Genomic DNA, 24,170 nt, shown 5'->3' on the forward strand with positions numbered 1-24,170 from the left:
GCTGTTTATTAAAAAAACAGTAATTAACTGGCAGCACGGTTGCCAGCAAGTTACTGTTAAATTAACGGTGTCTTAATGTAAATTTACAGTTGGCTGCTGTTTTTGCAAATACAGCATAAAGCTGTTTCTACATTTTACAGTAATATCCTGAGAAAAGCATTGGCATTTAGTTGATGCTTATTTGCTCTTCTTCATTGTAAAATTAGTGTAAACTACAACAGAAACTACAACACAATTTCAAATAGTTGTATCTCGGCCAAATATTGTCCTATCATAACGAACCAATGGACAGCTTATTTATTCAGCTTTCATGTGATGTATAAATCTCAATTTTAAATAAAACAATTACCCATAAGACTGGTTTTGTGATCCAGGGTCACATATATATAAATATCTGCAAGAATATACTGGTAATGAGAATGATTAAAAATAAATAAATGGGAGCAAGCTCACAACTTTCACAGGAATATACTGTGCTTTTTAATTATGGCAAACACAAAAATAACATCCAAATAAAAATTAAAAAAAAGTGCAAAATGATAAACAGGATATGAGTTCACATTAGGATACATTCCAAGAGAAAATTGTATTTTACACATCAGAAATGCATTTTGATAATTCCATCTTGCGGAGAACCGCTCTCTCCTACCATTCGATCTGAGATATCCAAACATCAAAGGATCCTGTCAAAATACAATAGGTCGTATAAAGGTTGTTAAATCCATGCTAAGTCATACTTTCAAAACCTGTTTTATGTCAGATTATAGTTAGACATTTTTTCGCTCTCAGAATACATGGTCACATTCAGGGACGTGCCTCTGTCTGTTGTACAGTGATGTGCAACACTTTACCCAGTACAACATTTAACACTGAACACACTTTAATGACTTGCCAGTTACATATTGCCCTTTAAACCACTGTGTATATCACAGATTCAGCTCATCTGACAGTTGCTGAAAAAATAACAAAAATACTGTCTCTGCTTCAGCCAAAATTGTAAAGGTACTTTTCAGTGAACATTTATTTTTTAAAGATATTTCTACTTTTGCCATTTTAAATTAGCACTTGATATGCGAACACACATTTTGATGTAAATAATGTTTTGCATTTATCAAACAATACAGTCAGTGTATTCTTTAAGGGTGACTCGTAAATTTTCCAATTGTGTTTTAGCATCCATTTCTGCTAAACATTTTCTTTAAAACTTTCCGTATTAATTATTTACTAAGGACAGTGTTTGCTGTACCAATTATATATCAACCTAGCAGCCCAAGTGAACATGTGGAAATCATCTTATAACATAAAGACAATATTTGAACCAAAAATGTCTGAACAACCCATGCTGTAAGACTAGGTATACACAACAAACCTCTCAGCAAAAACAGCTCTGAACTTCCACACACACACACACACACACACACACACACACACACACTTGCTCGCAAGGACCAAATTAAACTCACTCTTTAAGGCCCAATTAAAAGGTGGTCCAAACGAATCAACTAACAGAAAATGTGATATTCTAACAGCTCTACAGGGTGGATACAGATGTTCAAGAACACTTTAATAACACAAATAACATTATTTCATATCTTTAAATACAACAATAAAACCAGAGAAGAAGAGACACCAATTCACTCCCTGATGTTCCCTGACATGGACAAAATAACATGTTTCTTTTGGATTTGAGCATTTGGTTGTACACAATTCTTTTCCATGTCAAGATCTGCACAAACAGTGTTCTCCTACTTGCAAGTCTCAGACAAAAATATAGCCCAAAAAAAAAAAATGCCATGAAACAATGATCCTCCAAAACAGATTGTGTATCGTGCTAAACTAAACCCAATAAACAGGCACAGTCTATGACAAGAAAAACAGCTTTTAGAGATAGGATTCATTTTAACACACTTTATAGCAGTATGTATGTTTAAAAAGCGCAAAACAGATCCATTCGAATAAATACCCATAATGCAGAGTGCATGGCAGTAGCAGATTAGATGGAACGGGTAGTGCTAAAAAGAAAGGACTGATTGGTCGCTTTATGAAAGCTATAAGTCTATTATATGATGCACAGAATAAAAGAAGATCTCAAACTTCGACATCAAATGAAAGCAAGTGGACAATTAGCATCTAAACTAAACTATTTTGAAACTGAACAGAACCCAGTTCCAGGAGACCCATTTTAACACTTTTGGACTGACACGCAGGCAAGCGGAAGAGGTAAAGCCTGTACCAGTAAGGGGTTTACCACATATTTAATCGTAACAAAAAAAAAAAAAGCACTCTTGATCAGTTTACCTTATTTAATGACACTTTTTTGGTCAAGAACTAATGCATCAAATGCATCCTGCATTTTTGACCTCTAAAATAACTGACCTCTAGGGGCAGTGTTGTGTTCTGCAGGGCTGTTAATTCTGACCCGTTCTGAGCGCTAACATTGTGCTGCACACACTATGATCTATGCAGCGAGTAGTATATAGCTAGTACTAGGGCACAATGTATGCATTGTAGTATAACGTATGTAATGTAGTGCAAATATGAAGTACACAGCAGGTACCGCAGCCACAACATGTAGTATGCGATGTGTATTTTAGGGTGCAGAATGTCGTATGCTCTTGTGTCATGTAGTAGGTAGTGTGGAATGTGTAGTATGCAATTTACTAGAGATACACAATATTTGTCAATGTCAATTTAGCGATTGTTTGTATACGTATGCACAAGAATGTGGATGTTGGGGTATGATGATTTAAATTAATATACGTGTATGGTTAAAAAATAAGCTTCTTATTAAAACAGCACTGACTGATAAGAGGATGTGCAGTTTACTGCCATAAAAGCAATGTCAGTCTAATTGCTAATGTTAGGATGTGGGTCATTATTGTATGGTATCTTTAATATTGTAGTCTGATCCCTATAGGAACTACACTGCTAGCTACAGAAAATACAGTGTTATCCTGCTAATATGTTTTTCAGTGTTAAAATTGGTGCTATTGGAGCAACACGGTTTATCCAGTTGTTATGGGAAATACAGCATTAGCATCAGTGTGCATAAGGCTAAGTGAGTGAGCTAGGCGCGAAAAAAGCACAACACACTCAGGAGGAAAATGTTCAACAGTGCTTTCAGGCCACTAGGAGGCGCAGTCTTAAATACCCACTGACTCTAAATTTGCAGTCCCTCACTGGTTGGTAGCAGCAGTAGAGGAAATATGTGGGCAGAGCTAGTCGAAAGTTTCCCACCTTCTCCGTAAGTCCTCCACCTTTTTTTGGGGGGGCGTGGCCATTACTGTTGGTGTGGTTGCCATGGTAAGAAGGTCACTAAACGGGTCATTGGGTGCGTCTGTGGAGACTTGCGCAGCCTGGGCAAGAGTAGCCGGAGCAGGCGAGTCTAAGAGGCTTGAGAGAGAGCCACTACTGCTGGAGGACGGAGGAACGCGCCCAGTTGACCACACCCCTCCTGTTGGGGTCACAACCACAGCGGATGCCTGACCATATACTGAGAACGGACGAGCAGAGGTGGTAAAGTAGTTGGCACCTGGGGAAGGCATGTAGACTGGGGTGAAAGGGTTACCTGGGGCAACAGGACTATAGTGCCTTTGTGGCGGGTACTGGGATGGTGGGGTGAAGGGGTTCAGTGACACTGGAGGGGGAAAGGCGGGCAGGTTTGGGGGGTTGGGTCGAGGAGGTATAGGGGGTTTAGAGAGGGATGGGGCAGCCTCGTTCTTCATTGTTCCGCACAGAGGGTCCAACAAGCTGAGCAAGTCCAGTCCCTGTTCCTCGTCTGGCTTCAACAAGTCTGCCTGAGTTTGTCCTTGGGAGTGAGGAGACATGTTCAGCGCTTGGCGAAACTCCTGCCCTCCAGTGGACCCCCCTCCCTCCTTCTCACAGACCTGCTTGACCCCGCGCAGCACTGCACCCGGTTCGGGTGTTTTCCGACCTTGGGGACGAGGGATTGTGATACAAGCCCCCTCAGTCTTCTCTCCACTGGGATTTGAACTGTCTCTGCTGGGTGGGCGCACCTCAGGGGGTTCCAAGGGTGGCACGGAGAGAGGTCTCTCCCAGGATAGTGACTCTCGGCCAAGCAACGTAGATGGGTCCTCCAGTTGGCTCCAGAGCTTGTTATACGGATTGGTGGTTTTAAGACCTGGGAGAGTGCGTGTGCGCTCACCAGAACTAAGATCCATCCGCTGGAGAACAATCAATTAGAACAAGTTTTTAGATAGAGGCCATGCACACAGATAAATATGGTTGCTTTGGAGTGTTTAGAGTGTTTACAGGTTTAGAGTGTTTACAGGAGTGAAAACCGCAATCTAATCCTAAAACAATCAAGTAGTGACCAGCAAATGTTTATTAAATGCTTCTTGTTTACCGCCGTGAGATGACAAAGCATTGCTATGGTTCTCATCATCAATTATTGTGATTTGAGAAGTATCTTTTGTATTCTGTGCAAGAGGAACAATAATTTAGGACAGTGTTTCTCAAACCTGATCCTGGAGACACAACAACAGTACACATTTTGGATGTCTCCCTTATCTGACCCATCCATTTCAGGTCTTGAAGCCTACTAACAAGCTGATGAGTTGAATCAGGTGTGTTTGAATACAAAAAGTTGTATTGCCTCCAGGAACAAGGTTGGGAAATAGCGATTTAGGTGATTCTCTCGTGCATTAAATTGTGGCTGTCACTCCCAAAACTTTTCAGTGCTTACATAGTCTAACCTGGTAGTTGAAGTTGGCAAGTTGTGGGTCTGCCCGAAGCTCCTCCAAACTCCGAGCAGAACTGATTGTAGAGTGTGTGCTGAGCGATGGTTTTGTGGTATTTGTAGTTTCTGTACATTCTGGTTGCCCCTGCTGACTACGGAAGGCATCCTGCAACAGGCTCAGGTCAGAGAACTTGTGTAGCACAGGGCTGGACGGAGCAGTGTTACCTTGGAAGCGCTCCCCAACCTCCTCACCTTCTTCCACAAGCTCCGCCTCTTTTAAAGACCTGTATGGCTGGGGCCTAAGTCACATACGCAAACAAAAACACATATGTGCACAACATCCACGCCACAAGACACAAACAAGCACACGCAACGCACAACACATGCACAAACAAGTACAGACACACATTGTAATTTTCATGTTAGATGAAAAGCTGTTGAAATGGGCAGATATAGTCAACATACAGTAATAATCAAAATCACTTTACGTAAATAAGCTGTTGCATGCCACATGCATAATTTGTTTTTAAATCTAGTCATGCAATAAAACTGATTTAAGCCAGCATTAAAGACACATTTATCAGGCCGCAGAGTTACTAAATATCATGGTGAACAGTGGCCCCAAAAACATTTGGACAATAATTAAAACACTTAAAAAGTATAGTAGTCATTGCATTAGATATCACAACAGGCTAACATGCTCTCAGGGCGATTGAAGACCAAATACTCTGCCCTATTTTGGATTACTTGCAGACCTTTAATAACATATGCATTAAGGCTGGCTAGAGGAGCACTTCAGCAGTCTAAACAAGTCTAGAGATATCCAGAGTTTGGACAAAGAGCTGTGTGGCATGCTCAGATCCAAAGGGTTTTATCTTTCTGTTGCTGTATGGAGAAATCTGCGTGACTGAGAGGTCGTCATAATATGGTCTGCAAAACAGAGCTGGTCTCCAAACAGACTATCAAAACTATTTCAAAAACGTTGTCATTGGAGACCAAACACACCACCTAATCCTGGGCATCATGTAGACCTTTAATAACCTATGCAGGGAAGCTAGTGAGAAGAACACTGGAGAATAGGATGGGGCCGAGCACCAAACCCTGAGGTACCCCTGTGTGTAGTTGATACAATTTATACTTACAAATCACTTCTACATGTTCCATTAAGTTTGACAACTTGAATGTGTTTTGAACAGTATCAGTAAATCTAATGCTTCAACATGGTTTGATATTTTCTAATCTAATGCAATGACATCCAAACATTTTTTAGTGTGTCCAAATACTTTTTGGGGGCACAGTAGGTAAAAAGGCCATCAAATAAATATTCACTTTAAGACTAATAGACTTTAGAAAAATCAATAATGAAAACCACTTGAACAGAGACCATTCAAAAGGAGCAGAAAGCATGAAGTGTTCAGGAAAAGCAGCAATGGAGTCGTCATCCTGAGACAGCTCGTCACCCGAAGAGTCCTCACACAGAAACACTGTATAGTGACGAGTTGGACGCACATAACTACAGCGTCAACACGCACGCATACAGAGATGCACAGCAGCAACAACAAAAAAGAAAGCATGAACACAAATTGGCAGAGACAGAGAGCCAAGTATCAGGTGTAACCACACACAAATACACAGATCACAAACAACCATCCCAGTGTGAAAGAGAACACAAGAGTGAGAGAGAGAAGGAAAGAGCAAGTGAGACATGCAATCACACAATCAAGACCACAACATTTTTGCTGTGCTAATTTCTATTTGAGGGATAATGTACAGCCTGCCAGCCACCAGTGTTATCGCTAACTACAAATATTAAATATTAACAAAAATTTAATCAATTGAAATAAAATGTAATAAAATAAAATGTAAAAAACTTTGAATTTAACATTTTGAAAAACCAAAACAGAAATAAATTAAAACGAATATTTATTTAAAAATAATAATAATAATAATGAAAGTGACAAAAGTACATACAATTACCGGTAGTAAACATTAAAATTAAAAGGAAACCTGAAAATGTAAAAGTACAAGCTAAATCAAAATATTTAAACAATTATAATAGTATAAAAATTATACTAAAATAACACTTCCAGCCACTATTGGAAGATAAAAGGAAATCAGAGGCATCTATAGGTATTAAACCAAATGAGTTCATTTTAACAATGATCAGCTGGCTGTACATTATCCCACTTATTACATGGATACTAGTCAAATAAAAAAAGAGGGGAAATTTGTTTCATTATTTTTAGTTTAAGACTGGCTTAAAGCTTCTGCTAAATAGATCATTACAAATATAAACAATTGGCCAAACAACACACTGTTACAATATTACATTTATATAGGATTACCAATCTGCAACTCAAGTTACTTTTTCCTAAGCATAGCTACAATATAGCATGTCTTTTATTTTAAGTTCTCTTTCCTCCAGCTCTTTGTGTTTCCTACCAGTTTATTGTTCTTCTGAACTGACAAATATACAGTTTAGCGATCATTAAACAAAAAAACCTAACCACTCAATGCCATGGTTGTGGAGCAAAATATTCCATATAGCCGTGCAATAAAACCCAACAGAAGCAAAAAGACCATTGTCTATTTGTTTATGTTTTGCAAAAGCATATGTGAAAAAGGTTAAGCATTTAAGTCTTACTGTTCAGGGCTTCCCTCTACCCCAATGTTACTGCGTGGTCTCTTTGCCACCAGAGGACGAGGAGGTCGAGCCTGCAAACACACGCAAATACACGTTTTAAACAGCATCCTAATGTCTAAAAAAAGTTCAGGACTTGTTAAATCCCTGTTAGGTCAGAGGTTAACTGCTCCCACCAGGTCAGAGGTCAAAATCCTGTCAAAGGTAAACAAAATTGCGATATCCAAGACCTAAAGAGTGGCAGCCCGAGTGAAGCGCCTTTTAAACCATCCCAAATTGGTAGAGGTTTCCACATTCATTCGGCTCACAGTTTCTTCTATACTGATGGTAAAAGTAAAACTGATTCAGACGCAAAAATGAGCTGAAAAGCTTTTTAAATACACCTTCTCTAGCTCTCAAGGTCCAGAATCAGGGCTCGACGGTGTGAGCATTTCACTTCCATTTGTGACTAACAAGATGTGTGCGAACTGTAAAATGTATTTAGAAGTATACGTGGGAATAAACATTAGGTCCCCAAGGGTTGTATCAAATTTAAAGAAAAAACAATTCTTATACATTTTAAAAGTCCTAATTGTCATTTTAGGAGGTCTTAAATTTGAGGGTGGAAAACATGAATAGCAATATGGCTTAATGTGATTATTGGCGATTATTTATTTGTGAGCGCTGCACGTTCAAAGCCATAATGTGGCCCTGATGCGCATTCTAGAGGCCCGTGGTTTCAGAGCAGTTTGCACTCAATGTATTTATATCAAACGATTGCTTATGATCTATTGTCGATGAATTATGAAAATGTTTACTTTATGGTGTTTGTATATTGTAATGTTTTAGATTAGCTGCCTTATGTTTGATTGAGATTTCAAAATAAAAGTCCCGGTGTATTTTGATTAAAAGTTCTGCAACATTTTTTTTTCTGGTTATTATTGGTATTTCATTACAAAATTAACTTTATCTTCACATTATTGCTTAGAATATACATAATTATTAAAGTCCCCATGAAATCAAAGTTTTTTGGCTTTTAGTATGAATATGTTAGCCTTAAGGTTGTCTATATGTGCTCCAAAACAATGATAAAATTAACATTTAGAGGATATAAGCTATCAAAACATACAGCCTCTCACTTCTGCCAATATGGATCAATGATTTTGATGACATCACTCTGCACTTCAGCTTTTCAGTCCAATCAAAACCAAAGCGTCTAGCCCCCAACATTATAAATAGACGTTGAAGCTGCGGCTTAATACGGTCACTCGTTCACACATTTACTATTTTCTATATAGAGAATGGCACATAGTGCACTATATAGGGGATAGTGAACGATTCAGACAGTGTATAAATGCTTTCTATTGGGGCAAATAAAGTCTGGTTTCACGTAAGTGTCTCGCAAACCACTGCCGCGCGCACACAGACTCCTCCGGTCCGGAGACACAGTAGCACAGAGCGGATCACATGCTCAAGTGGCCGCAGACCAGAAAACCAATCGAACCCATTTGAATTCTACACAGAATGCTATATTTTAAAGCACAATTTAGGAGATTAGGAGGGAAAATGGTTCGACAGACTCGTCATTAGAAACAGCACTGACGAGTAGAAGAGAAAACATTGGTGCCATACATAAACCAACATAAATTACACACTTTTCAAACTACACATCCTCAGCATGATTGTTCAGTTTTTCTTTGGTAAAAGTTTCATATTAAATCTAAAAGCAGAATCTACTGTGGCTATCATAAGCTGTCAAATTCGGCTTTGCTGAGCTGTGATATAAAGGAAGCACTATTGGCCATTTTTAAAAAGGGGAGGAGCTGCTCTATGTCCCACCCTGTCTTCCTGCTTCAATGGAAATGACATCAATACATTGAATAATGCTGAGCGTTTCAAGGCAGCTCAGTGACCCTTTAAATAAATACAATTTGAAGCAGAAAAAATAAATAAAAAAAGTAAGTGTCAAACCCTGAGAAGAGATTGAAACCAGAGGAAAAAAAGTTTGTGCAGAGGGAAAGTAAGTGCAAACACACATGATAAACTCATTCATATGTGTGAGCGAGCATTTATCTGTGGAATAGGAACTGAAGTTAGATCACACAGACATGTAAATACACACACACGCATGCACACAAACAGTGTCCTGCAGAACACAATTATAACAAACCCCAGTGCAGACGCCAGGTCAGAGGGGAATATTTGAGCTCAGGGTGACAGGTCAGAGGTCAGCGGCATGTACTCACTGGTTGTGTGCTGCGCTGCAGTTTGGAAGGATGGGGGGGAGGGGGGCGTTGTGGCCGCGGGGGCCGTGCCTGATCAGTCTGCTCCAAACATACAAACATGCACACACTTTTTTATCTATAAAAAATATGGTTTCTCTTACACACCTTCTAAAAATGAACAATCCAACACAGACTGAAATGGACTGAAGCCTAATTACTATGGCCATGTTAACTGAAATAATTCCCCACACCCACCTGTCCAAAATGAACTGTGATTGGACGTCTCTGGTCCCAGGTGAGGGAGTCTTTGCTGTGTGTGGAGGGTAAGTTGGTGGAGCCAGGCTCTTCAGAGTAGCCATTCTCTCCAAGCTCCTGGAAGTGAACAAGTTTGAATGACAATCCATGCACATTTGTTGATGCAAAAACGATGAATAATTGTGTTTTTGTGTGTGAGGGTGAATGTTTGAACACCTTTTGTTTGAGTCTACTCTTGACTTCTTTGATGCCCATCTTGGCATGGTCTTTGGCCTGTAGAGGAAACATCAGAAGATCTCTTGCACACAGACAGCACAGAAAAATCTCTCATAATGAAAAGAAAGAGAAATATATATTTATATACAGTATATATAAAATCTTATATAAAAGAGAATAATAAACAGAGAAAATCATAGAGAAACCCCTCTCATGGAGAAAACAATAATTCACTCACACAGAGACAACTGAGAAAGAAGTAGCAAGTGTTTAAACATGGATACATACAAATTTGTAAACGGTCTTCATTGCAGGATTTGCCTTTGTCTTCACTGTGTTTAAGATGGCCCCACTGCCCTTCTGTAAGCCAAAGATGAAAAAAAGACATCATCAGATATGAGCAAATATACACATTCACTCCAAAAGAAATATTAGAATAAGTAACAGTTCAACCTCTTCGGCACACACAAAAACAAGAAATTTCACCTTCACTGTGAAAAGCCACTGATATGTCTTATCACTGCCTGTAACCGAAATTTTAAGACAAACACAAGCAAATTTAAAAACAGGAACATAGAATAACATTAATTGATTAGCTGTACAGTGAACATGCAGACAAAGTGAGAGCCTCTTACCAGCATACTCTCCAATGTTGATCTCCTCCTCAAACTGATCGCTGAACCCTTCACCAGAGTTCAATAGCTCCAGACGGCCGTCTATAAACTGCAAACACACACACACAAAATAAAGCAATGATCTCTATGCGGGTCTCTCCTACTGCGAGAAGAACCAATACGGCACTTTATTAAAAAACATCTGATTATCCATTCAAAACAAGTAAAGAAAGAACTCACAAATAGCTTGAACTGATTATGAATAATAATCAGTGTTTGAACTGATCAGATTACTTTTTCAAGTAACTAGTAAGTATTGACTGAGTGCTCTCCATGTTGAGAGAAATAGTGAGTGCAGAGGCTTTGTGTGCGCTGTGTGAACAATGGATATTATACAGTTCTAGACTAAATGTGAGCATGCATTTACTCTCATCTCAATTGCACTAAAACAGATTCAGCATTCCTCAAAATTAAGAAAAACAGTAAATGCAAACTTGGAATATTACACAAACCTGCAATAATTAAATATGTTAAAGTATACTTTATGTATTTAGTCTCACTTTATTTAACAATGTCTTTGCTGCTGACCTTCAATGATCCAATTCAAACATACCAATAGGCAAAAGTGACCTTATAAAGAACATGTAAAGCTTGAGTATGAGGAAGTATGCCAGTGGTATTTCAGTATTATTTATATACAATTATAGCATTTTTTTGTATTTTGAATTAGCTTTTGTTTTATAATTGAAGTTATTATTTTAATTGAAGTGCAAGTAATTTATTTATGTGCATTTGGTTTGGGGTTTTTATGTTTAATATAGCTTTAATACAATTTTATTTCTAAATGAAAACAGCTGTTGTTTTATAATACAAAAGATAAACGTATAAAATAAATGGAGCAATATTCATAATTAGCTTTATATAAAAACAATAAATGTCTATTGCGTGCTCTCAGTTTGATAGCTTGTTAAATGTGTGTAATACCTGTTTAAAGAACTGTAGTTGGATAGCGTTCTGGAGAAACTGTCTCATCGTGCTGGATCTGTGTGTGATGAACGTTTCCTCACTGAATGTGATTGGCTCCTCCTGAACATATGGACACATGGGAAGGAAAAACATGCCGCTTTATACCTGAGCATTTGTATTCAGAGAGCTACATGTACTGTCCACTAGAGGACACTGTCTCACAGCTAGCCTGAATATCTTGCACATTCAACTGCACAAATATCTCACACCTCAAATGCTCAGAGCCATAACCATTTCTGAACTTCACTCAGAACCATAAGCACATCAATACTACAAACTTTCTCTCTCACCGGTTCAATGTGTAGCGCGTTCCTGTAACTACCGAACAGAGCTGCCTGCGCCTTCAGAAAAGCCCTGGCCACCCCGTCTCCGGTCGTTGAGGAAACTTTTCTTAGGCGGTTCTTTAACGAAGATACCTACAACACACACACACGTATATCACTTATTTCATCATTATAAATATATTTCGTTAACACTTTACAAAATGGTCTCATTTGTTGTTAACCGTAACTATCAAACAAACAATGAGCAATATATTTTTACAGCAGTTATTTAAGTGGTCACATATGCTCCCGCAATTTAGTCTGTGCGACCTCAAAAATATTTGGGAGCATTTTTGCGAGTGCACATAATTGTTGTGGTGTGACCGGTTTATGTCTCTAAAAAAAGTTCGCCAATTACTGCACGGTATGTGTCTGATGTGAGCTGATACAGTGACCCGTGTTACAATATATTAGGCTCCTGTTATGCTATTTTAAAGGTTCCTAATATTGCTTTAGAGTTATTTTACAATAGGTTTGCATGCAACCAAAAAAAATAATTTTTAATGAACTGATGTTAACAGATACAACTTTTGATTTAAAAACATTTATTGGTAAATGTTGTAGAAATTAACATTAACTAAGATTAATAAATGCTGTAGAACAATTGGTCATTGTTAAGTTTATGTAGTTAGCTAATGTAACAAATGAAACATTACAGTAAAGTACCTATATTTATATATCAGATCATCCCGTCATATCAAAATAAACACAACTTCTGTGGAGATCTGAGGTTGTGCTTATGCTTGTTTACTTACCACATCATTCGGAAGGTTTTGCAGGTCATCAAACGGTGTTTCAAGAGTGTTTGTGTCTACATTGAGAAGTACCACATCATCTAAAGCCATACCTCGCACCTTCTGTTACGACAACAAACACAGATACACACAAAACCTTCTAAATACAGCCTAGAATTTAGCTACGCTAAAACCAATGGAGAAATATGAATATGCAGTTATGGTAAAATAAGGTCAAATATACCTCCATGAGACTGGAGTGCACGCCGATGAGGTACGGCATTGGAGCGCTAACAAAGCAAAAAACACCACACATCAACGCCTTTTAAAATGTATCAAATGTACGATTATATACAAACTTTTTTTTAAGTACATTTATTTTACATTTTTACAAACTATTTCTATTTTAAATAAATGCTGTTCTTTTTAACCGTCTATTAATAAAAAATAAAACAAATTGAAAAAGGTATCAAGGTTTTCACAAAGATATTAAGCAGCACAACTGTTCTCAACATTAACAATAAAAAGAAAAACTTCTTGACAGCAAATCAACATAAGATGGATCATGTGACACTAAAGACTGGAGTACTGATGCTAAAACTTCAGCTTTGCATCACAGGAATAAATTACGTTTAAAATTGTAATCATATTTCACAATATTACTGTTTTTACTGTTTTTGATCAAATAAATGCAGCCTTGATGAGCATAAGCGACTTCTTATCATATCGACTATCTTACCGTTAATGTATTGTTTGTAATTATTAAAATATTTTCATCTTAATATATTTAAGTATATATACTAAATATATATTTATTAAAATTAATTTAATAAAACCCTAAAATATATTAAAACCTTCTTGTGAGGAAAGTCTCATGGAGATTTTTTTTTATAACGGAGCAAAATAATGCCCTTATTGATGGTGAAGTACTAAGCAGCTTAATTTAAAAACAATAGAAATGGGAGACCCTTCGTAAGTGTACATGTATAAATGTGAGTGTACTCACCAGCAGTAGTCTATTAAATGCTGTGGCAGGACTGGAATGTAAACATGCTGCCAGAACATGGGATATAACATGGCTGCTGCACCATGAACACATGCGGTTAACTGAGAGAGAGAGAAAGAGAGAGAGAGGGTTTATTAATACCCCTAAACCGAGTAAAGAAGCGACCAATGATAGAGAGAGATGGTGGTGGAGATGCTGCTCACAGTACTCAGCTTGCTGCAGCTAATAAGGATTCGTCTTTCGTACAGCATGCTAGCGTACAGATGCAGCATGTTATTCACATCCACTGCTACAAAATACTCGGTCAGATTTCTCTGCAAATAAAGAAAAAGAATGTCAAAAAAATCGGAGCAGTTAAACCATTTTGCATGAGTTTTACTGTTGGACATGTTATATGGCTTAATGACAACTAGTTAGAAGACGTCAGATACATTTAATTTTCAGACAAACTTTATCATTTTAAACGGGTGTATTCTCAGACATCCTTTAATATATTTAAAAAGTCCCGTCCATATTGTAATTAGTCACCATTGTGGTCACCAATAACTTGGTCAAGGAAATAATAAGACAGACTTACATTTTCAGGTATACTGGGTAATTCCCTAGGATCAGGCACTGTGAAAAACAAATGCTAGACAGGGAAAGAGAAATGTAATTAGATTTATACACGAGATTAATGTCATATGAACATCTTGTCTGATGAAAGCATGTGTATTTCTGAATATTAGAGGTCTACACGGGGCCACTTGGATCTGGAAACCCGAGGTTTTGGGTCCAAAACTTTGACGAGTGCCTTGGCCAAGGGTCGGGTCTGATATTAGTAGCTTCGGGTCTCGGGTAATTTAAAATAAATGTGCTTTTACCAAATGGACCTGAGAAGACCCAAATTATTTTATTAAAATGTGCCAGCTTTCCACTATTCGTTTCAGGTTTTTAACTATTTTTATTTAAAACAAATAGATATGACAATATTATATTTCTTCCTTCTCTGTCAATAAGCACTTCTATGTGTAAATTACCGAACCCTCTAATTATATCAGCTTTTGCTTTTTTTTTTTTTTTTGGCTTTTTTTTGTGTATTTATACACGTCGGGCCGGTTAAGAAGTGATTTGGGTCGATTCAGGTCGAGGGACCCGAGAAGACCTCTACTGTATATTATTACCACACTCAAATGCACAGGCACTCCAGGAACAGGGATGTTTAACACATGTAGAGACTCTAACAATTCTCTCCATTGACTGTCCTGTAACACAAATACACAAAGATTAAAAAAAACAATTTTGCTTTATAAATGATAAGCATTACCACTTTAACTAAGCATTGCTACATCCGTTTTACATGCATGCGTGTATGACTTTGCTACACTTCTGGGGTCAAACTGCTGAAAATATCATCATAAATGATTTACACTAACATTCAAAAGCTTGAGGTTGGTAAGATTTTTTTTAAATGTAAAAATGTATGTCTCTTCTGCTCACCAAGGCTTAATTTATTTAATAAAAAATGCATTTAAAACAGTAATATTGTGTGAACTATAATATTGTGTAATTTAGGGTCAGGGTTACAGTTTTTCAAGGGAATTGTAATTAAGGCATTATTGTAAAGTAGAAAATCAGTGAGATATCCCCATTTACATGGCTAATTAAATGTGTAAATGTGTACATTTGTGCATTTAAGACCCAGAGACATATGATAAATGACATATATTGTCTTATGTGCACCACTGACCTGTCCTTTGGTGGAATAGTCTGCCAGGATATTCAACAGCTTGTAAAACACCTCAAACCAGGGCAAGTAGCTGAACAGAGACAGATAGACTATAATTAGATCAACTTGATCTGCAGGAGATAGTTTCTTTGAAATGAAAATGTAAACTTGTACTCTCAAAACCAACAATTCGTACCTGAGGATGCAGTGACAGCTGTGAGCTCCCGATGAGAGGCGACAGAAACCAAAGCGCTGTTTACTCTCGATATCCGTTAGAACAAAGGTGAAGTTCTGCCCCACGTGGCCCACTGACATACTGAAGGACAAGACAGGGTCAAAGACAAAAGTAGAGTCAAAACGTATAAAAGCTGGAATTAGTAAAAGACAGTGATGCTGGAGGCCCTTCAAAAGAGAGTGTAAAAATGAGGTTCCTCAATAACTAAACAGATTAAAGATTGCATGCAATATTACCTGTCCATATTGAAGGGGAAACAAAACTTTGGGATAGTCTGTAGCGTTTCCTGAAAACAGATTGAGAGAAAAAAAAAAGAATTCATACACTACCAGTCAAAAGTTGAGTAATTAAAAGCTCTTGTGGTTTTGAAAGAAGTCTCTTATGCTCACCAATGCTGCATTTATATGGTCAAAAATAAAGTAAAAACAGTAATATTGTGAAATGTTATTACAATTACTGTTTTCTATTTGAATATATTTTAAAATGTAATTTATTCCTGTGGTGGTAACGCTGTATTTTCAGCATCATTATTGTAGTCTTGAGTGTCACATGATCCTTTTTTTATATGCTGATTTTGCTGTGAATTATTAATAATGGTTCTTCTTATCAATATTGAAAACTGTTTTTGCTGCTTTACCCTATATTTTTGTGGAAACTGTGATAATCTTCTTTAAATGATTATTTGATGAATCGAAAGAACAACATTTATTTGAAATGGACATTTTTTGTAACATTATAAATGTCTTTACTGTCATATCAATTTCTTTAAAAATTACTTAGTCAAACCGTTTGAATGGTAGTGCATCACAGTTTCCCCAAAAAATATTACTCCAGTTTTCAACATTGATAATTAAGAAATGTTTCTTAAGCATCAAATCAGCATATTAGAATGATTTCTGAAAGATCATGTGACACACTGAAGAAAATTCAGCTTTGCATTAAAGGAATAAATTACATTTTGAAATATATTAAAATCGAAAACAATTATTTTAAATTGAAATAATATTTTGCAATATATTATTACTGTATTTTTTATCAAATAAATGCAGCCTTGCACCATAGGAGCCTTCTTGCAAAGACATTTCAAAGACTTCTTTTCAAAGACATTAATAAATCATAATTATTCCAAATATTTGACCGGTACTGTACACTGAAACATAATAATAATAACTTAATTCAGACAAAAGGCCAAAATGTACAGATGACGCTGTGTGTGGGACTACCATAGTATCCAAACCCTTGTGTGTGAGCGGTCGCTCTGGTACCCCTCCATATGGACTTGAGCCCCCAGGGTGTGTGTGTGTGTGTGTGTGTGTGTGTGTGTGTGTGTGTGTGTGTGTGTGTGTGTGTGTGTGTGTGTGTGTGTGTGTGTGTGTTTTCCTGCCCTCATCTGTGTCAGGAGTTAGGGATTATCCCTGGAACAATAGCAAGGGAGGGGACACGGCCCAGATTACAGAGCTTCACCGCTGGTTTCTGACACCCAGATCGTCCTCTGGGACCACTGGACCCAACAATCAAGGTGAGCAAAGCTGCGTGTGTGCTGAGACACTGTGAAATTGCAAACAACTGGTGCACACTTCAGTTCCAGTTACACGCACACACCAGCTTTAGTAGGTGATATCATCATGCTCATTAACGTTTCAAACCAGTTGCTGTGCCTGATATCGCTTCCCATTTATTTCACTATTTTTACAAGTCACCATTCGTTGATGTTAAAAATTTATATATTCAACTATAATATTTATTTCTAAATATATATATATATATATATATATATACAACTGTTCAAAAGACTGGGGCAGTACAAATTTTTTAAAAGAAAGTAATTTTTTTATTCGGCAAGGAGGCACATTTATAACATTACAAAATATTTCAATTTCAAATAAATGCTGTCTTTCTATTCATAAAAAAAAATAATCCATCACTGTTTCCACTAAAATATTAAGCTGAACTGAACTAAACAGTTTCCAGCATTGATAATAATTATTGAGCAGCAAATCAGCATATTATAATGATTTCTGAAGGATCATGTGACACTGACGACTGGAGTAATGACGCTTTGCATCACAGGAATAAATTGTTAAAAATAAAAAATAAATATTAACATAACACAGTTATTCATAATTGTAATAAGATTTCACAATATTACTGTTTTTAATTGCATTTTTGATCAAATATTTTTGACCCCAAACATTTGATTCGGTTGTGTACAATTATAAATGAATTAATACAATTATTTATAATTAGAAAATAACTATTCTAATTATGAACGAATCATTTTTTGCTATTAATTTGTTGGTAACGCTATTGTTAAGATTGAATTCAAATGACCAAATAAAAGTTATCACCTGAAGGTAACATCTTTGTCAGTGAATGTTATTGATGTCTTTATTAGAGATTTATACAAAAGTGATCTTATCCAGGTACAAAAGACTGCTCAGTACAGATTAGAGAGTTAAGATATTAAAAGAAACTGAGCACTCTCAGGCACACAGTATTTACAACAGCATATATGTATTTGGTTGCAAAGTCCCCTTATAAAGTGTGTCATTCACTATATATGGAGTAAGCAGATTTTGGATCCAGCAAACGCATCTTTTCTTTCATTTCCTCTTTGTTAGCCTGAGTCTGAATCCTAAGCCAGTTTGGTAAAACTGCATAAAGACGGTGTTTGGTACCATGGACCCTCTCAGAGAATTACACCCAATCTCTAGTGGTTTAAACTCCATCTGCCAGAACAGGTGCTCATTGCATTATCACTGAGGTGAACAGCAATTACGAGATCCCCACCCCAACATCCCCAGAGAGAGAGAGAGAGAGAGCAAATAATGAGGCGCAAACCTGGTCAGCGTATGTGTCGGGGAAACTCCTTCGCACCTCTGGTCCTGAAAAGAACACACAAATCATATTATTAACAATATATAGACACATACACAGATAAAAACGGCTGTTTTCTATACAAGCATGGTCTCCACATGTTGCCAGACAACCTTATCACTATTATCAGACAGTTTCAGATGCAGAATTCAAAACACAAAGATTTATTTTCTTTGGTTTAATATGTAAAAACGATTAACCGTACACAATAATCGCATCCAAAATAAAAGTTTGTGTTTACATAATAAATGTGTGTGTACTGTGTATAATTATTTTGTATATATAAATACACACACGTGCATGCATATATTTAAGAAAAATTTGTTATTTATATATAAAATATTTATAATTATATTTAAATCTATATACAGTATATACATGCAAATATTTCTTACATTTATACAGGCATGTGTGTGTATTTATATATACAAAATAATTATACACAGTACACACACATTTATTATGTAAACACAAACTTTTATTTTGGATGCGATTAATCGTTTCCCAGCCCTAATACAAAGTAAAAGTCATCAATTTTGATTACATCCAGGTTTTAAGATACTTTCAGCCAAACTGCATCTTTGAGCACCGTACATGTTATTGTCAGACTACGATGAAACAAATCCTGCATAGTGACATATTTAGGTTTGTGGCGAGCTGGACGAGGCTGAGGGCCGACAAGGTTATCTTAAGTTTCACTGCCAAATATAAATAAGGGTTGAGATACTGACACAACACTTCTGGGCTGATCTGAAAGGGTTTCCACTGATTTCAGAGGGATATGTGACTGTGTGGATGTGTGCATCATGGGAGGGCTTGTCTCAGGAGAAAACACCCAAGATGCTTTGCTCCTGCTGCCCTCATCAAACCAAACGGTCACTAAGCAACAGTTGCCTAGAGGTCTGCATTGGGGAAGTTCTCAAACAGCTCATGATATTACCAAAGACTTTAGATATAAAAAGATGGTGCACTCATCTTACTATGAATGGGAGAAAGTGCAACGCGCAATATGGCGGAATAAGCCCCGCCTTCTAAATAAAAGAGCCAATTGGCACTGCAGCTGCATTTAAAAGCTCCGGTTGCTTTAGAAACAGTGTTCTGAGACGAGCACTTATGACTGTGCATGCATATTGCTAAGAAAATATTTTTTTTTTGTCATGATTTGAGCATTTATAAACTAAATGTATGAGACAGTTAGATATCATTGGTGATTTCAAAAATGAAAGATGGCTACCGAGTAAAATGACTTGCCTTAAAGGGACTTTGATTTCACACACACTACCATTCAAAAGTTTGGGGTCAGTAAGATTGTCTTTTTTGAAAGAAATGAACACATTTATTCAGCAAGGATGCATTAGATCAAATTTAAAAGTGACATTAAAGATATAACTGATGTTACAAATAATTCCCATTTCAAATAAAGTATGTTCTTTTGAAACGTCTATTCTATTCCAAATATATATATATATATATATATATATTAAGCAGCACTCATTTTGAACTCATTTTAACATTGATCATATTACGAGCAGCAAATCAGCATGATAGAATGATTTCTGAAGGATCATGTGACACTGAAGACCATGTAATAATGATGTACTACTGTGTAATACTATGAGTAATGATGCTGAAAATTTAACTTTGCATCACAGGAATAAATTATGTTTTAAATTACGTCAAAATGGAAACCAGGTCATTTATATTGCATTTCAAAATACCGGTATTACTGTATTTTTTTATCAAATAAATGCAACCTTTGTTAATGCAACCAGTAAATCTTACTGGCCACAAACGTACATAGTATATATTTTTTTTACTTGCTACTAAATGTCTCAAACAACTCTTGTCTCAATCTCTTTCAAATATTTAATGACATCAAACTTATTAAAGTGCCCCTATTATGGTTTTTCAAATATATTACCTTTCATGCAGTGTATAATAAAGTTGTCTGTGAATGTAAACGTTCTGCAAAGTTGTAAAGTCGAAGGTGCACGTGCACAATAAATAAAGTTATTGTCTCCCAAAAGAAAGAATCGACTCTGAACCGCCCATACGAGTCGTTTGCTCAAGAGTTCAACGCGGGATTCGCAAAACGCTTTCTCTTGAAATATGGGTCAGTACCCAGTTTACTGGGACCAGCTTGCTCCTCGGAATCACAACCTGTAAGTATGAATAGTTATTGATGTATATATTTTCAACTGGGTGTTCAAAAATCATAGTTGTGTGTTTTATATTGTGTAAATGCCAGCTAACTCACATTATCACTGTCTTACTGGAATACTTTTGCTAAGCAGCTGTGGGCCACTATTACCTAAAACTGTCTATTAATGCAGATTGTCTGTCGTTCTTACTACTTTGAGTAAAGATAAAGGATGGAGCAAGATTTGTTTTACAAACGTTTGTTACATCAGTCATTCACGTAGTCCTGGGCAAATACATGCACCGTTATACAGTTCCCGAATGTGCACAGCAATAAATTAGAAACATACACATCAGTTTGTTGATGGACATACTCCTCTTAATGCTGATGGTGAGGAATTACAGTTGCAACATCTCATAATGTACCTCAAAATGAGCAGTGTATCACTGAGAAACGTCCTGCTCGAGTCATCCTTGCGATGGAGGTTCGGGTTGAATAACTAGTTCTTCCAGTGTTTCATTATTGGACTAGCGCTCGGATTGATATGGTAAAATCGACGTCATCCTTACTGTCTTCACAGTGTGTAAAATCACTGAGATTTAGGAAGCCTCCGGACGGAACTGAAGTTCAGTTACAGTAATCGGAGTTTAGCTTCCAACGCTCGCTGTACTCGGTAGACCAATCACAACAGACTGGGCCATCCGGCCAATCAGAGCAGAGTAGGTTCGTGGAAAGGAGGGATTTAGAGAGATTGATTCATCCGTCGAGTTGGTTGAGAATCATTGAAATGTAGTGATGTGTGATGTATATTATGAGAAAATGAAACTGAACAATGTTTTTGACCTTTGATGCATGTAAACCTGTTTTAGGAGACCTCGAAAAATACATTTGGAGCCTGTAAAATAGCATAATAGGGGCACTTTAACTTTATATGTAGTGGCCGGTTCTTCCTCAGACGTGCTCACCATAGCAGCCTGTTTCCTTGTAAACAGGTTTCCTGCTGGACTGATAATACACACCAGGATCTTTTGTTCATTTAAGTGCTTGAACCGACACACTCCCAATGCACTAAATCACTCAGTAGGCCTTTGACTGCATTCCTGATCACAAACCAGGAAGTTACACACTTAGTTCACTTTAATATTTGTTTTTTTAGATTCACTCATTGAACCACTACTACAAACTTAAATCACTCCAGGCTAATCTTGTAGATTTATCATATATAGGAGACCAAATTTTCTCATCTTGCTCTTCCTTACTTGATACTGAGAATTCTAGCTATTTAAAAATGAATACAACAGATCATTCTGAGGAAGTATGTGTGGGCGACATGAATATTATTAGAAGTATATCACATTTCTGAAACAGAGTGAGAGGACTCACCAGAGCCAGCCGTCCCAGAATGCCCCACCTCCATGTACACCTCAAAGGTTGAGCCGGGGCTCTCCCTGAAACATAAATAGCATAGGAAGGGTCAGAGGTCAAATATGGATATACTCTAAAGAATGTGAAGACTTAACTAAGGCTTTTAAAAGAAAATCAACAGTAGAATTTTACATTACAATTTGATATTACAACAAATTCCCCATTTGAACCCCAAAAGTACGATTCCACGGACTTGAGAGGTAACAACAACAACATAGCTGACCACATTACTAAATATCTTGCCCACAAAGATACACATTGCCACATAGCAGGTTAACATTAATTTATATGAGCACTTTGACCTATATAAAGTCAGCCAAAAACAAAACAAAGACAAAAAAATAGCCAACTAAATTGCTCTTGTTGTATAGCTAAAACTAAAGATCTGATGTTAGATAATATGGTCACATTCACTACGTTACAGAAATTAGGCTTGTCTACTGTAGTGAAAAGAGGATATTATCTGACTATTGACTACCATAACAAACCACAAAATAATCTTTTTCAGCTGATCAGAAACGAAAATTAAGTTCCTGAAAGTCAATAAACCTAGACCTCCAAAAAATAAAACAGCCTTTGCGTGGAGTCTTAAATGTTTGCAAATATTTGACCAATATTGCAGAAACCATTTTAAGGAATCATTAAAATTAAGATGGTGGTCAGAATGTGGATTAAATATGCAAGACACAAATGCATAAGGATACTGAATATTTTCAACAACTTCACTAAATATATTCTGGAAATGATTGTTTAATTTAGGATATATAAATTAATACCTCTACTATAAACTATGAAGAAAAAAGATCAACAAACTGAATTACTGTCTTTTCCATGTGGCTGTACAGGAGAAGCTTTTTAGTGAGCGAAAATATGTTTATATCTGACTTTGTTCTGTCCTTCATGCTGTTTCCAAAACATCTTATCGTGGGCCAATTTTAAACCCTGAAAAACACTGTTACCACAGACTGATCTGTCATGTCTTATTCATAAAATGCATTGAATTACCAAAGCAAGTAAGCGTCACTGAGCTGGAAACAATGTAATAGACTCCAGAACCTCCATTTAAATACATGTTTCTGCTTTATTTTAATTAGATGTGCATTTATTTTATCAAGCTGTGAAACTTATTTCTTATTAACAACAAAATGAACAGTAATTCATCCCTGCAGGACATGTAAACAATGATCAGTATCATGGACTTGTGTTTCCAGTAGGCTACTGTAAAAATGCACAACCCTCCAGGTAATATAATACATGAAAACATAATTAAGTGCTGCATTCATTGTACAAATAACTAAACAAACAACCAAATCCGCTAAGAAAAGTCTCTCTCTGTCGCAACAAGTCTAAACAGGCCTTTTAGGGAGGTCAGAACTCACATTTATAACAACACTGTATGTCACACAAAAGAGGAGAGAGACATTGACGCTTACTTGATACGAGAGCCCATTGTATCCTTTATTCAAATCCAATCCTTTCCTCAGAATTATGTGACAATAACCCGCTGTCGGAGTTATATTTCCCGTTACCCCCGTCACATACTGCACAGGAACGCCATGGTCTCCACGCGCGGATCACGGTACTACGGCCTTGGGGAATTATGGGAGTTGTAGTTTTCTGCGCGTGTCTGCGATTGTCAGTCGATCGAGCGCCGAACTACATTTCCCACAGAGCAGTGACGTACCAGTCGCCTGACACAAGAAGGGAGTGTATGTAGTATGATGCCTGGGCATTGCAACAATGAATTGCAATAACAACTGTTACAGCTGTATGACAGATGGTCAGTGTGGATGTTTTTGTTGTTAGGAGTGCAGTGACTGAGTCAGATTCTAAAACTACTGTGGTACACTTTATGAAAGGAGAATTGATCCAGTGGTATTTTGATGATGGTGTTGCCAAACGGAGCCTGTTGATGTGAAATAAACTTCAGGTTGCTGGTGGTGTTTATGATATTTTTCTTTCTTTCTTTAGACTTCTCATAAACAAAGATGTTCATCCTAAATTAATGGTAGGCTACAGGCTATTTACCATATCCCACCCCTATAGCCTAACCCACACAAACATGGT

At 37.0% G+C, this 24,170-nt stretch overlaps 1 protein-coding gene across 4 annotated transcripts; it reads right to left on the reverse strand.

Moving 5' to 3' along the window:
* Positions 1–450: 450 nt before the first annotated feature.
* dennd1a (DENN/MADD domain containing 1A) lies at positions 451–23,689 on the reverse strand. Of its 4 annotated transcripts, XM_079585682.1 has the most exons (24): positions 23,537–23,687; positions 22,062–22,126; positions 18,503–18,546; positions 15,898–15,947; positions 15,623–15,742; positions 15,448–15,517; positions 14,882–14,962; positions 14,296–14,349; positions 13,922–14,032; positions 13,719–13,819; positions 12,957–13,002; positions 12,734–12,835; positions 11,946–12,071; positions 11,614–11,715; positions 10,651–10,738; positions 10,502–10,539; positions 10,304–10,375; positions 10,016–10,072; positions 9,800–9,916; positions 9,566–9,643; positions 7,344–7,414; positions 6,084–6,212; positions 4,716–4,998; positions 457–4,184 (listed from the first exon to the last, which is right to left on the reverse strand). In XM_079585682.1, the coding sequence occupies exons 1-24, from the start codon at positions 23,551–23,553 to the stop codon at positions 3,219–3,221; spliced, it is 2,988 nt and encodes a 995-aa protein (XP_079441808.1). In that variant the 5' UTR covers positions 23,554–23,687; the 3' UTR covers positions 457–3,218. The 4 variants fall into 4 exon arrangements, with proteins under 4 accessions (XP_079441809.1, XP_079441808.1, XP_079441810.1 ...); XM_079585683.1 differs by lacking the exon at positions 9,566–9,643 and having other exon boundaries at positions 451–4,184; positions 23,537–23,689; XM_079585684.1 differs by lacking the exon at positions 6,084–6,212.
* Between the last annotated feature and the right edge of the window lie 481 nt (positions 23,690–24,170).

This window comes from Phoxinus phoxinus, assembly GCF_949152265.1.
Source record: "Phoxinus phoxinus genome assembly, chromosome: 17".
In the NCBI taxonomy this organism is placed as follows: Eukaryota; Metazoa; Chordata; class Actinopteri; order Cypriniformes; family Leuciscidae; genus Phoxinus; species Phoxinus phoxinus.